Source organism: Triticum aestivum, chromosome 6B (assembly GCF_018294505.1).
Source record: "Triticum aestivum cultivar Chinese Spring chromosome 6B, IWGSC CS RefSeq v2.1, whole genome shotgun sequence".
Taxonomy (NCBI): Eukaryota; Viridiplantae; Streptophyta; class Magnoliopsida; order Poales; family Poaceae; genus Triticum; species Triticum aestivum.
The window spans coordinates 354,033,574-354,045,976 of NC_057810.1; the positions used below are offsets into that span (position 1 = coordinate 354,033,574).

At 43.3% G+C, this 12,403-nt stretch overlaps 2 protein-coding genes across 2 annotated transcripts; one reads left to right on the forward strand and one right to left on the reverse strand.

Moving 5' to 3' along the window:
* Nucleotides 1–1,422: 1,422 nt before the first annotated feature.
* On the reverse strand, nucleotides 1,423–6,237 carry LOC123137142 (NAP1-related protein 2). Its single transcript, XM_044556752.1, has 10 exons — nucleotides 5,980–6,237; nucleotides 4,347–4,469; nucleotides 4,196–4,246; nucleotides 4,048–4,119; nucleotides 3,681–3,794; nucleotides 3,440–3,498; nucleotides 2,131–2,191; nucleotides 1,929–1,985; nucleotides 1,810–1,848; nucleotides 1,423–1,712 (listed from the first exon to the last, which is right to left on the reverse strand). The coding sequence occupies exons 1-10, from the start codon at nucleotides 6,109–6,111 to the stop codon at nucleotides 1,665–1,667; spliced, it is 756 nt and encodes a 251-aa protein (XP_044412687.1). The 5' UTR covers nucleotides 6,112–6,237; the 3' UTR covers nucleotides 1,423–1,664.
* A 504-nt stretch (nucleotides 6,238–6,741) lies between these two features.
* On the forward strand, nucleotides 6,742–10,198 carry LOC123134131 (protein FAR1-RELATED SEQUENCE 5). The gene is made up of 3 exons (XM_044553455.1): nucleotides 6,742–6,895; nucleotides 8,637–9,487; nucleotides 10,076–10,198. The coding sequence occupies exons 2-3, from the start codon at nucleotides 8,644–8,646 to the stop codon at nucleotides 10,186–10,188; spliced, it is 957 nt and encodes a 318-aa protein (XP_044409390.1). The 5' UTR covers nucleotides 6,742–6,895; nucleotides 8,637–8,643; the 3' UTR covers nucleotides 10,189–10,198.
* The last annotated feature ends 2,205 nt before the right edge of the window (nucleotides 10,199–12,403 follow it).

The following is a 12,403-nucleotide window of genomic DNA, read 5'->3' on the forward strand; positions in this document are numbered from 1 at the left end:
TACTACTCGTCGTCTTCTCCTTCGACACCGACTCGACACACATTCGACACCGACTCGATACTCCATAGATAGGCATAGATAGATAATAAAAACGATACATAGATAGTTCATAGCATAGATAGATAAAAAAATAGTTCAACTACTCGTCATCATCCTCCTCCGACACCGACTCTGACTCGGCGATGTCCTCCTTCTTCTCCTCCTCCGACTCAATGAAGGCGTCAAGATACCGCTCGTCTTTGGAGTCCCATGTCGACACTTCTCCTAGCTCGATGTTGAAGAGAATGGCCGCCTTCCGCGTACGCATGTCCTTGCGATAGGCGGCTCGCTCCACCCTCCTCTCCTCCCTCTCCGCCATCCTTTACGCGTAGAACTCGTGCTCGTTGACGATGTCCCGCGGGAAGCGTTGGCGCCACAGCGCCATGGCTTCCTCGTCCATCTCGGCGATGCCGAGACAGCGCTCCCGCCTCCGGTTGTCGCGACGGTCCTCGTCAGTGATAAGCCGCGGGGAAGGCGCGAGCTCCTGCGCCCGCTCCCGCGTCGGCATGTCGAGGAAGTTCATCTCCCTACGCGGCCACTGGAGGCGCCACGTTGCCGCGTCGTACACGCGGGCGGCCTCGTGGGTGATGTCGAATGTGCCAGGGCTGAGGCGCATCTCACCGGACCGGAACTCGGCACAGAAGAAACTAGAGGCGCGCAGACGCCGCGGTAGCCCGAACTTCCCCGACGGCGACAAGGTGAGAAAGAGAGCAGCAGAGGGCTCATGGCAAGGCGAGGGCGTGTAGGAGCGGTGGAAGGGCACGTGGAGGAGGCGCTGAATTTATAGTGCGCTCCGAACGCCGCGCACCAAAACTAGCGCGCGGCGAACCACCTTTTCGCACGCGCCTGAAATAACAACCATATCATTTACAATTTTTGAAAGAATGAAGTCAGGGGGAAAAGAATCCCAATATTTTGAAGCTCTAGTACTAAAGCAATGTTTTGACAAGCAGTCAGCGATAAGGTTGGCTTCCCTACAGCATCGAACAAAACTAACGGTCCGAAGAAGCAAGAATAATACTCCCTCCGTCTAGAAATACTTGTCAGAGGAATGAATGAATTTAGATGTATTTAGTTTTAGTTTTAGATACATTTATTTTTATGCATTTCTCCGACAAGTATCTCCAGACGGAGGGAGTAAAACGACACGTGTCAAGGTGGCAACTGTGGCAGCTAGGGTTGGGAGGCGGCGGCGGCTGTAGCAACTACGCGAGACGGCTATGGAATATTCACCGTCATCACTCAGGCTCAGCCAGAAGCCAGCAAGGGAAGCAAACTCTATGAGTAAATACATGGCGGGTTAACAGACGCCTAGAATCCTAGCAAACAGATGCATCGCATAGATCGGAAAAGCGCACCATATTGCTGCAACAACGACCAGAGTCACCAGCAAGTTAAATTGTTGTCATAGATATCGCCAGATTATGATATATCGAGGTCTCCTTTAAGTCGAAAATACGACAGTACGTACTCGATAACGCATTCAACAGCTCCTAAGGCTAAGTTCCAGCTAAGTCAAACACAAAACGAAACAGTCTCGAAACGGTCACATGACTTCACCCTTCAGACACCCATAGCATCTGCAGACAACGATTCATCAGGACCCACCAAAGCCAACCAAGGCCTCAGTTCTCCTCGTCGTCGTCCTCCTCAGCATCCTCCCCATCAGATCCCTGCAAACATAGGAGAGCGATAAGCTACCCGTGTAAGTATGGCCAATACTAAAACTCAACACTAGTTGCTTTGCTGAACTGCAAAGACAGAGCTTACCTCTTCATCCTCGTCATCTCCTTCAAACTCTTCAACCTCCTGCAACAAGAGATCTTTTAAGGGCCAGGCATATAAGGAAATAAAATAAAATTATGAACCAAATCAAACATAATACTGACATTGTTGAAATATTTCAATGGGTTCGGCCACAAATCTTCTTTGATGATCTCTGCCACCTGCACAGTTCAAAAATCATAAGAATTCCCGTAAGCGTCTGCAAGACCAGAGAGCTCATAACACAAATTGCCAAATCATCAGGATAAATAAACACTACAAGTTTACTAGCCAAAGGCCAGACAAGTGAAATAATAATTTTGTTACCTCATCTTGCACCCCATCAGCAAGGCTCTTGTGCTCTGTATCAGTGAACCAGGTGAAGAAACTGCAAGAAAAACACTATATAAGCTTTTTTCAGTATATAAGCTTTTTTCAGATCTTGCCTAACAACCTCAGAAATCACAAATGAGACACGCAAGGTTCACAACAAAAAATGTTGTTCAACGTCATACTACCTGAGCATTTTTCTAGATGCTCATGCCATAGAAATTATAATGAATATGGCAGAACAAGATAGGAGGTACTCCCTCCGTCCCATAATATAAGGACATTTTTGACACTAGTGTAGTGTCAAAAACGTCCTTATATTATGGGACGGAGGGAGTACTTTCTAAATGACCCAACATCTATGAAATTCACGTTAATTTGGAAGTATATTAAGTGCATGCGGATATTAAGTAGGATATTATTTGCGTGTTATTATGTGATTAGCACTATTTTTGGCATGAAATTAACTGCACGCTAAACATGTTGAGTACTCGACATTGAAGCAGTCTAGGTCGTTGGATTGACATGATTTGATGGCCGAGATTAATTGGATCTGCCCCTTTGGGTCTTTTTATATTGGTATAGATAAGACCGCAGAAGGAACAACTTAATACAGCAGGGCACTAGTACAAGAGTATAGGGGGCTATAATACTACCTCTGTACCAAATTATAAGACGTTTTTGCAGCTCAATTTAAACTGCAAAGACGTCTTATATTTTGGTGTGGAGGGAGCAACACAATACAAGGTTCACATACTACTTAACAAAGCTAGACATTATTTTGGTGCCGCGGGAAATCTGTCTCAGGCTCTTAGCACAAGCATTCTTGAAACAGAAATGGAAGATAATTACACTTAGTTATAATTTATGCCAAGGAAAAGATGAAGATGAGCATGTGGGCCATAAAAAGCTCACAGGACTGAAAGAAATCAGGTAACACATATATGCGTGCAAAATGCTTGCAGCATTTTTATACACTTAATCATTTAAAGCATCAATTTGAATTCAATAATATTGTATATTTCCTACTTTCACGAAGACCTTGCACAATTGCTAATGACATTCAGTAGAGAAGGTCCCAAGTAACCCAGTTCCACTAGCTTTTCACAAAGTGCTATAGAATGAACGTCATCACAGCATGAAAAACTGTATATTTGATTATTTAGTCATGTGATAAGCAACAGTAATAATCATTCACCACCATTTTACCATAATACACATCCTACAGTGTGGTGTCAATGAATAGCACCAAATACTTCAACTTCACCATCCATCTGCAGCAATCATGGCAAGATAAGCAACTGACCTTTCTTCAACCAATGGGCGCTTGCTTCCTTTCTTCTTAATGGCATTCCCATTAATTTCCTGTGTATACATATGAGCATTAGACTTTCTCCATCCAAGCCAGTGCTAAGATATGTACTCCCTCCGTTCGGAATTACTTGTCACAAAAACGGATAAAAATGGATGTAATTCATCTAGATACATTCATTTCTTGGACGAGTAATTCCGAACGGAGGGAGTAACTTAGAGAGAGGGCACAATACCATTCCCTCCTTCCACTTAATGGAAGTGGCATTTATTGTGGTTGTTCCATCATCAGCAAAGGCATATGACTTGGTAAGCTTTCTGTCTTCAAAGTACGGATTCTCAGAGAAGTTCTGCATTTCAAAACAAAAAGGAGATAATGAGTATAATAAAGATGAATGTTTGAACGTCTTATCAACAATAGACTTTGAATTGGGCTGAAAAGGCCATTATTCGCCTTTCTTCACTAGCTCCCTTAAGCATAGGTTATGCCATTGTGGCATACAGCATTTTATCGGTTGCATCTAGTTTCTATTACTTCCTTTCGGCCTAGACACAAGTGATGCAATTAAGACATCATAATTCCCAAGAGGGAATGGTACTTACAAGAGTGATGGAGTAGCCTGACTTGACATCTTTAGAATCATCAACATCAACAGATTCCAAGTACTTGAACATCTATTATAACAGATAAAAAGTTACATAATATTTCAAATAAAACAGAAACCCGCTTCATATCAAAGAAATAAAATACCTTTTGATCCTCTTCAGTCAAAAGCTCACTGAGAAGAGGATGACTTAGAAACTGCAAGCAGCACATAACAAAATACGTAAGAATGTAAACATGTTGATTGGCAACTGCAACAAACATCAAAACTGTCATGTGTAATAAATAGTCTGCATACCGCTGTCAGCCAAAAGTCTGGAATTGTTTTGATGATGTCACACCTCCGAAGATAGACAGGTCTGCGAATCTCACTGTACTTCTGCTCAACCTCCAAAACCTTATCACTTGCTTCTTCATTAACCTGTTAGCAATGGATGAAATTAACATAAGCCTGTCCACTTCCCATTGGGCATCAAAAAAAATGCAGGTACAAAGAAGGTTTTACATGACAGCTTAACTTTAAAACGCAAAAGAAACTAGGAACAGGTATAAAAATAAGTATGGATGAACTCAACATCTCCTAATGGACTTGAAGGGCCATAAAAAGTGGAAGGTGAAAGTGGAGTCACTTTGGGATATCATATCAATGCTACGCCTGGCTCACGGGTAACCAAGCAATTCTTCCTGTTAAACTATAGGTCTAACTGAGTCAAATTCCAATGTCTCAGAATGATATGTTTTTTTCATTTTCCACTCATTTTTACTCCAATAAAAACTGCAGTCAAGTACGTATAGGTATAATGAGGATTAATTGCCCTGGTGGCAACAACCCGGTTAACGCCAGAAACCGAATACCATAACCTAGCCCAGAAGAAAATAGAACAAGCTGTATATATTGTGGGCAATATGAGCATACTATGTTTCTATTAACCAGACGAAATTGAATAACAGTTGGTCAAGGAATAACTGGTGAGTAAAATTGGCCGGGGAAGCAAATAGAACATCTAAACAACGCAGTCGATATCTTTCTGTTTGGTGTATTTGACAAGATACTATAGCGGCAAGACAGCAAAAATGCAAGCACCATAAATTGCCGCTTATTGTATTTGTCTAGATATGTCTAAATGAAGGAAAGCAACATACACACTATCTATACTCAGTAACAATTGACCTTTACATCCAAAATTTGGATAAAACAATTCAAACTCATTACTAACAGCTCCTTGCAAGAGGGTGGTAGCCAGTCTAAAATCCAGTTCTTGCAGACCACACTCGGGAACCAATATGGGGCCGAGAAATGAAAATCCAGACTTATTTCTGCAAGCACTTCCATCCGGGAAGTTCGCTTGCTAATTGACACCAACTTGACGTCACTAAGTTATTAGAGTTATCTTACTGACTAAGTTTGGACATACCAACCAAAAGAGGAGTAAGGCAATTGAATTTGAATAATACATTAGATGTTTTTTGCAATTCAAAATGTTTACTGATATGATGTAAACCCTCAAACCGCCTACCTATAAACTCTTGATTGCGCGTCCACTACGAAACCTGCTAAATAATTTGGCATACCATTGAATACTCTAAAATTTAAACTGTCACTTGCCAGAAGCTTACGCGTGAATCAGGCGATATAATACACTCGTCAGTTCCTATAGGTTCGAACGACAAAATTCGCAACATCACAGCTTTTGAGCAAGTACTGCCCGCAGTAATCACGCGCAGCTGCGACCACCAGTCCGCACAGCTACGCAACGAGTACCAGAGAAGTCTACCAAACCGTAATCAGCAACCCCTCCACTAAATTACGTACTCCGGAATTTGACGCAATCACCCGCTCCAATAAACCCACTTAGAAATCCAGTTGTGCATCCACCCCAACACTGACGACGCAACAAAATAGATCGAGAACTCAGAGAGGGGCAGCTCACCTTCTCGAGCTCGTCCTGGATCTCCTGGAGCCTCTCGATGGAGAGGACGAGGGCACCGTCGATCTGCTCGTTCTCCTCGCCGACGTCGGTGTCGGTCTTGGCCTTCTTCCCCTTGTCCGCCGGCGCCGTCATAGTCGCCTGTGTCTAGGGTTTTAGCCTCCGACCTGCGCCGCGAGAGCGAGAGGGAGTGTGCGCGCGTTTGTTAGAAGCGGGTAGAGCAGAAGGGAGGCGGAGCTGGGGGGGGGGGGGGGGGATGTGGAGCTGCGCGATTTTTATAGCGGGCGGCGCGGAGATACGCGTCGGGTCGGGATTGAGGCGATTTGGGGTGGGCTGGACCGTTGGATTCGCGTGGTTTTGTCCATACGCCAGGGTTTTCTAAAACCCTAACCCTAAGGATCGGGCGCGCGGGTCTTGTCTCGTTGAGTTCGGCCACACAACTGCTTTGGGCCACTTTTACACACGAGCTTGTAAGAAAAACGTAAGACCATCTGATCCTTTGTATCACGCGAAACTATAAAATAATTATGGACGCGTCTAGGGAGCAGCCGGGTGCTCCCTAGCGTTTCCTGGCAGCCACCCAGATATAACAATTTTTTGTCTCCCCCTGTCCAGGATAGGAAAGTACCTGGCCCCTGCTCCCGATTCCAGCAGCCACCCATCGAACCGAGCAAATCACTTGGTCCTTCCCCTTCGTCCGATCCCTCCCCCACCCTTGCGGGTCTTCTTTTTGCCTTTCTCCTCACCTAACCCCCAGCCCCATCTTCTTCTCTCCCAAGCAAAAAAGGACAGCACGACCCTTCCCCTCACCACTTCCAGATCCAAGAAAATCTTCACGGCCCTCCAATGGCGGCTTCATTGATGTTTCTTCTCTAGGCGCCTCGCTCCTGGCAAAAAGGCAAAAAAGCAAGGCAAAAAGGTCAGATTTAGCTCATCTTCCAGATCCCCCTCCTCTTTCCCCACGATTTGTACAAGGCTTCAGTTGTGCAAAACATTATGTAAAAAAGATGTGATGTTAAGCATGTTTAGTCTGCTGTTTAGGCAAGTTTCAGCCCCCTGATTTGGGCAAATTTAGTCTGATGTTAAGCATGATATTTCTTCCCAGCTTTCAAAATCTATTTACAAATCTATTGCATATGAACACATTTATAAATCTATAGGCAAGTGCTGATAGTAAATGTTGGGGACAAAAATATTAGGAAAATATAATGCCTTAAGCAAGAAAAATAACTGAGCAAAAACAATACTTATAAGAGGATGAGAAACAACTGATCATGATCTATTTCTGATGTGTTCCAGATCTATTAATTGCTTATAACAGTGCAAAAAAGACATTCTGTTTGGGCAAAAACAGTGCTATGATGTGGCAACTAAGTATATGTATGCACAAAACTTTGAAAACTTATGCCATGGCAAAACATGAACACTCTTGAAATTTATAAGACAATGAAATACTGACATCACTATGGAAAAGAAGGGGAAAACAAGGCTTCCCCCCCTCCCTATCAGATCTTTTGGGAGCATGTGGACCAAAAACAAATGGCTTATTGGAGCAACTTGCATTATATGATTAAGCAAAAAAGCATAATGATGTCAAGGCAACTCTTGAAGAAAACTAGAGAAAGATTCCTCTTGTCTTGGTCATTTGTTTCAATTATTCCTTGGTTTCGATAGTGAAAAAACACTAGAAGAAATAAATGTAACTAAAATTGCAACTAAAAAACAAGAGACAGTTGCGTAGTACAATTTACCTTTGTTATATCATATCCTTCACCATGATCCAAGAAAAGTTGGAAAGTTGCCAGGATACAGTGGCAAAATTATTAGTATTTCATCCTGCAAAAGAAGGAAAAAGCCAACAAGAAAATCCATATACCAACAACTATCTCAGCGGCGAAACGTTACTTTAAAACATACTGAGCATATCCAAAAACACACAAACTTGCTGCTGTAATAGATGAAACCTAAAAATGTCAACTTAAGTTCTTTCTAACACACAAACATAGGTACTGAAAGCAGAAGTAGTCTGAATATAAAAGAGCAATCATGCCCATAATTCTAATTTAAGTTTTTCCTAACACTAAACATGCTCTAATCTCTCTGATTTGGGAGTGAAATCCATTCTGAAGACACTTCAAAGTAGCACTTCTATGGCAGTATGCTTGCTTCCCCAAAATCAACCGTTGCCTGCATTTAAGAAAAACAAAATAAGAAAATATATTATGAAACACAAAAAACAAAAAGCCTATGTTATGTTTATATGTACAAACATGATTCATTAATACAAAAAAATACATATCCTGAAAAATAATATATTGCCTAACATATATAGTTTGACTTGCCTGATTATATGGTTTGGGTTGCGTGATAGTGCACTTTGAATTGCCTGGTTATGTTCAATTGCTATATTGTGAATCTGGTGTGCTTGTGTTGCTGTGTTGTTTGCTTGCCTGAGTTTAGTGTGGTACTAGCTTGCCTCAACAACATAAAAATTGCTTTAATTTTTCTGGTTGAAAAAATGCACAGGTTGAACATGATTGAGCTATTTTTGTGTGCTTGGGTAGGTGTGATATTGGCTTGCCTGTATTTACTGTGCTACTTGCTTCCATCCCTTTGCTGACTTGCTTTACTTTTTCCCATATTCTCAACAAATAAAACAGGTTGGCAATGATTGGCCTAAATGAGGAACCAGCTGAAAATAATGATGATCCTTTGTATTGTACACAACATGCTACTGGAAATGCAGAATTTGTGGCGGAATCACCTAATCCCCCTATCATCCAAAGAGTGGATGGTGCTGCTACAGAAGCAATGGAGACAGATGGGCAATCAAGTCATGGGGGGTGTGCTCCGGGCAGTACACAAGTACCTACAGCTGTAGCAGCTGGGAGTGATGCTCATACCCTTGATGGCACATGTGCTGCAGGTGATACCGGTGGCACTGTTGGTAATGGTTTGGGTGCCGAAAATGATGATGAAGCTTGGTCACAGTCCAAGGAGCCTTACGTGGGCATGAGGTTCGACACTTTGGAAGATGCCAAGGTGCATTACAATGCATATTCCTTGCAGATGGGGTTTCCAATCAAAATGAATAGTTCAAGAAAGGATATTAAAACTGGGGAGTTGATAAAACAACAGTTTGTTTGTAACAAGTTTCGAAAGCCTGATGTTGATGACAAAGGGGCAGAAAAGATTCCCGTGCTAGATGACATTGTTGAACAAGCAAAAGATGATAATGAAGATAAGGCTATTGTCTTTCTTGATGATGATAGTAAGGGCAAAAAGAGGAGCAAGAAACGAAAAAGAGATAAAATTGTACAAGCTGGTTGCAAAGCTAAGATGATTGTGAAGGTAACAGATGGCAGATGGGAGGTGATCTACTTTGTTAGCGAGCACAACCATCCGTTGATTGACAAACCATGTTTGACTAAGTATTTGCGATCACACCAAGGGATACCGCCAGAAGAAAGGGCCTTCCTTACTCACCTTCATAACTGCAATTTGACTACAGGTTTTGAACCACACCCACCTCCCCCCTATCTTCCAACTTTAAGAACTTGGACATGCCTACTAGTTGTGTATTTCTTAGCCCATCAACAAGTTACTTGATTTTGCTTGAAACATGTCACTAATTTGCTTCAAACATATGCCTTAGTTGCTTTATAGTGACACTAAATTGCTTATAATAGTACAAAAAGAGATAAAATGCCTAATTTGTTTCTGGATGCTGGACTTGCCTAATATTTACATATTTCTTGCTCAATGCAAAAGTTCCTACTTGCCTAGTTTTTTTATAAAATAAATTTGGTGTTGAACCTAAACTTGCCTATGATTAGTCTCTTTGTAGCTAAAATGTACAATAGTACTTGTTTCTGGATGGGGTCAACTTGCTTACTAAAGCATAGTTACCCCCCTGGTTTGTTTTGTGTATTTGCCTCATGTGTTGCCTGAGGCGTATGGTTGTAGTTGCTTGTATAGCTTCATGAATTGCCCAAGATTTGCATTTGAGTTGCCTTGCTGAAAACAAAAAAGAAGCTATTTTTGGCGCTGTTTTTGTGTGGATAAAGGATTGACCACCATTGTGACTTCATGTCAACAGGTCGTATGATGCACATCATGTCAGATTTCTATGGGACAGAACTCATTGTACCTTATAGCACAAAGCACATTACAAACCTCAAGACGCTCTTGAACAAGGATGATACAAAATAAGGGGATATGATAGAGACAGTTGCTTACTTTAAAGATCAGCAGAGAGAGGATCCAGATTTTTTTACAAGATAAAATATGATGAGGAAGACAGGGTTGAGAATTTTTTCTGGGTCGATGGTGCAGCAAGGAAGGCGTGCATGGAATCTTATCATGATTGTATCTCCTTTGACACAACGTATATGACTAACATGTACAACATGCCCTTTGCACCATTCGTTGGGATTAACAGGCATGGGCAATCATTCATGTTGGGCTGTGGCTTTGTTAGGCAAGAGTTGGCGTCAAGCTTTGATTGGCTATTTGAAACCTTCCTTGAGGCAATGCATAATGTAGCACCCACCAACATCATAACCGACCAAGACATCGCAATGGCACAGTCAATTAAAAAGATCTTCCCTACAAGTGTGCACCGTTGTTGCCGCTGGCATATTATGAAAAAGGCACAAGAAAAGCTTGGAGCATTGCTGGGGCGAAACCCTGGCTTATCCAAAGATTTCAACAACTGTGTTGACTTTAGCTTGACGCCGGAAGAATTTGAGGCAGGGTGGAGTGAGCTGATGATGAAGTATGAGGCTATGACTGACTCTCACTTCGAGAATCTATACAAGTACAGAGAGACATGGGTACCCTGCTACTTCAAGCACCATTTCTTCCCTTTCTTGCAGTCAACTCAACGCAGCGAGGGGTTCAATGATGTCCTTAAGCGATATGTGAACCCACACAAGTCCATTTTGAACTTTGTGAAGCACTATCAGAAAATCCAAACACACATACTAGTCCGGGAGGGTTCAAAAGACTACAGGACAGCACATTTACAGACTGAAATGTGGTCATCTTACCCAATAGAGAAGCAGATGTACGGATCGTATACTAGGGACTTGTACAAGAAGTTTCGTGATGAGTTTCAGTTGACTACAAGGTATAATGTGTGACCGCATGGTGAAAACTTGTATGAGGTTTACCCCAATCAAGAGTGGGTTGCCAAATATGGTTCTAGGGGCTATTTTGTCACGGTGGAAGCTAGTGCTGGAGACTACAGGTGTGACTGCTGCAAGATTGAGAGGGACGGCATGCTTTGCTGCCATATCTTGAAAGTTTTCAACCAACTTGGTGTTGATGAAATCCCAGCGTAGTACATACTTAGAAGATGGACACCGATGGCAATCCCCAGCGCACCCCCTGCTGTCGAAGACCAACCTGATGAGATGCCACTACAGTCGAAGAAGGAACTCAGGCATGCAAATTTGATGATGGATTTTGGTAGTCTTGCCCGGGTTGCTAGTGCATCAGATGCTGCAACGGATATTGTAAAAAAAACATATGTGTGGTGCGCGTCATGAAATCAAAAATCTCAACATGTCAAAGAAGAAGAAAACGGCAGCACCAACAAGTGGGCCCTCTGGTGGTTCTGCGCCACCATCAGCTGGTGGTTCTGCGCCACAACCGAGTAACTCTCAGGCAACTGGTGGCCCTGCGGTGCGTCCTGAAGGGCCTGCGGTGCGTCCTGGATCTAGACAACAGCAACCTACTTCTGCGCCACCACCGAGTAACACTCAAGCAACTAGTGACCCGGCGGTGCGTCCTGACGAACTTGCACAAACCTCTTCTGGACCTAGGCAGCAGCGATCTAGTTCTGCACCGCGGAGAAAAAAGGCACCAAAACTAGCTGGCAACTCTATGAGTGAGGATGGACACCAACAAACAGCGTTCAGGGCTGCAGTGATGCACAGTGGGGCTGTACCACTACCCAGGAGCCCTCCCGCACAAAGTTGCTGGCCTGTACAACAACTGTCGGGATATGTGCCACTAAACAGTGGAGCAGCACCGCACCTTTCAAGGGGCTCAACAATGACAAGGCTTGTGCAAGCGCTAAGAGGAGTTGCGCCACAACTTTTGATGCATACGGCACTAGCAAGAGGTCCTGCGCGACCTCCTATGGGTCCTAGACCAGCAATTTGGCCTGCACCACAAACTATGGGGGCTATACAACCACCGCGGGGGCTTGCCGCGGCAAACACAACCTATGTGGCTATTCCTGGACTGGCACCATCGCCTGCATCATCAGCAACAGTGGATGGCAGGTATGGACAGCACCCAGGTTCTTCAACTACACAAGAAGAAAATGCCAATGCAATTCCATCTTCTATTGTGCAAGCTCATGGTGGACATGCGCACCAGCCGCTCAGTATGGCATCTCTACATGCAGCTGTTGCGG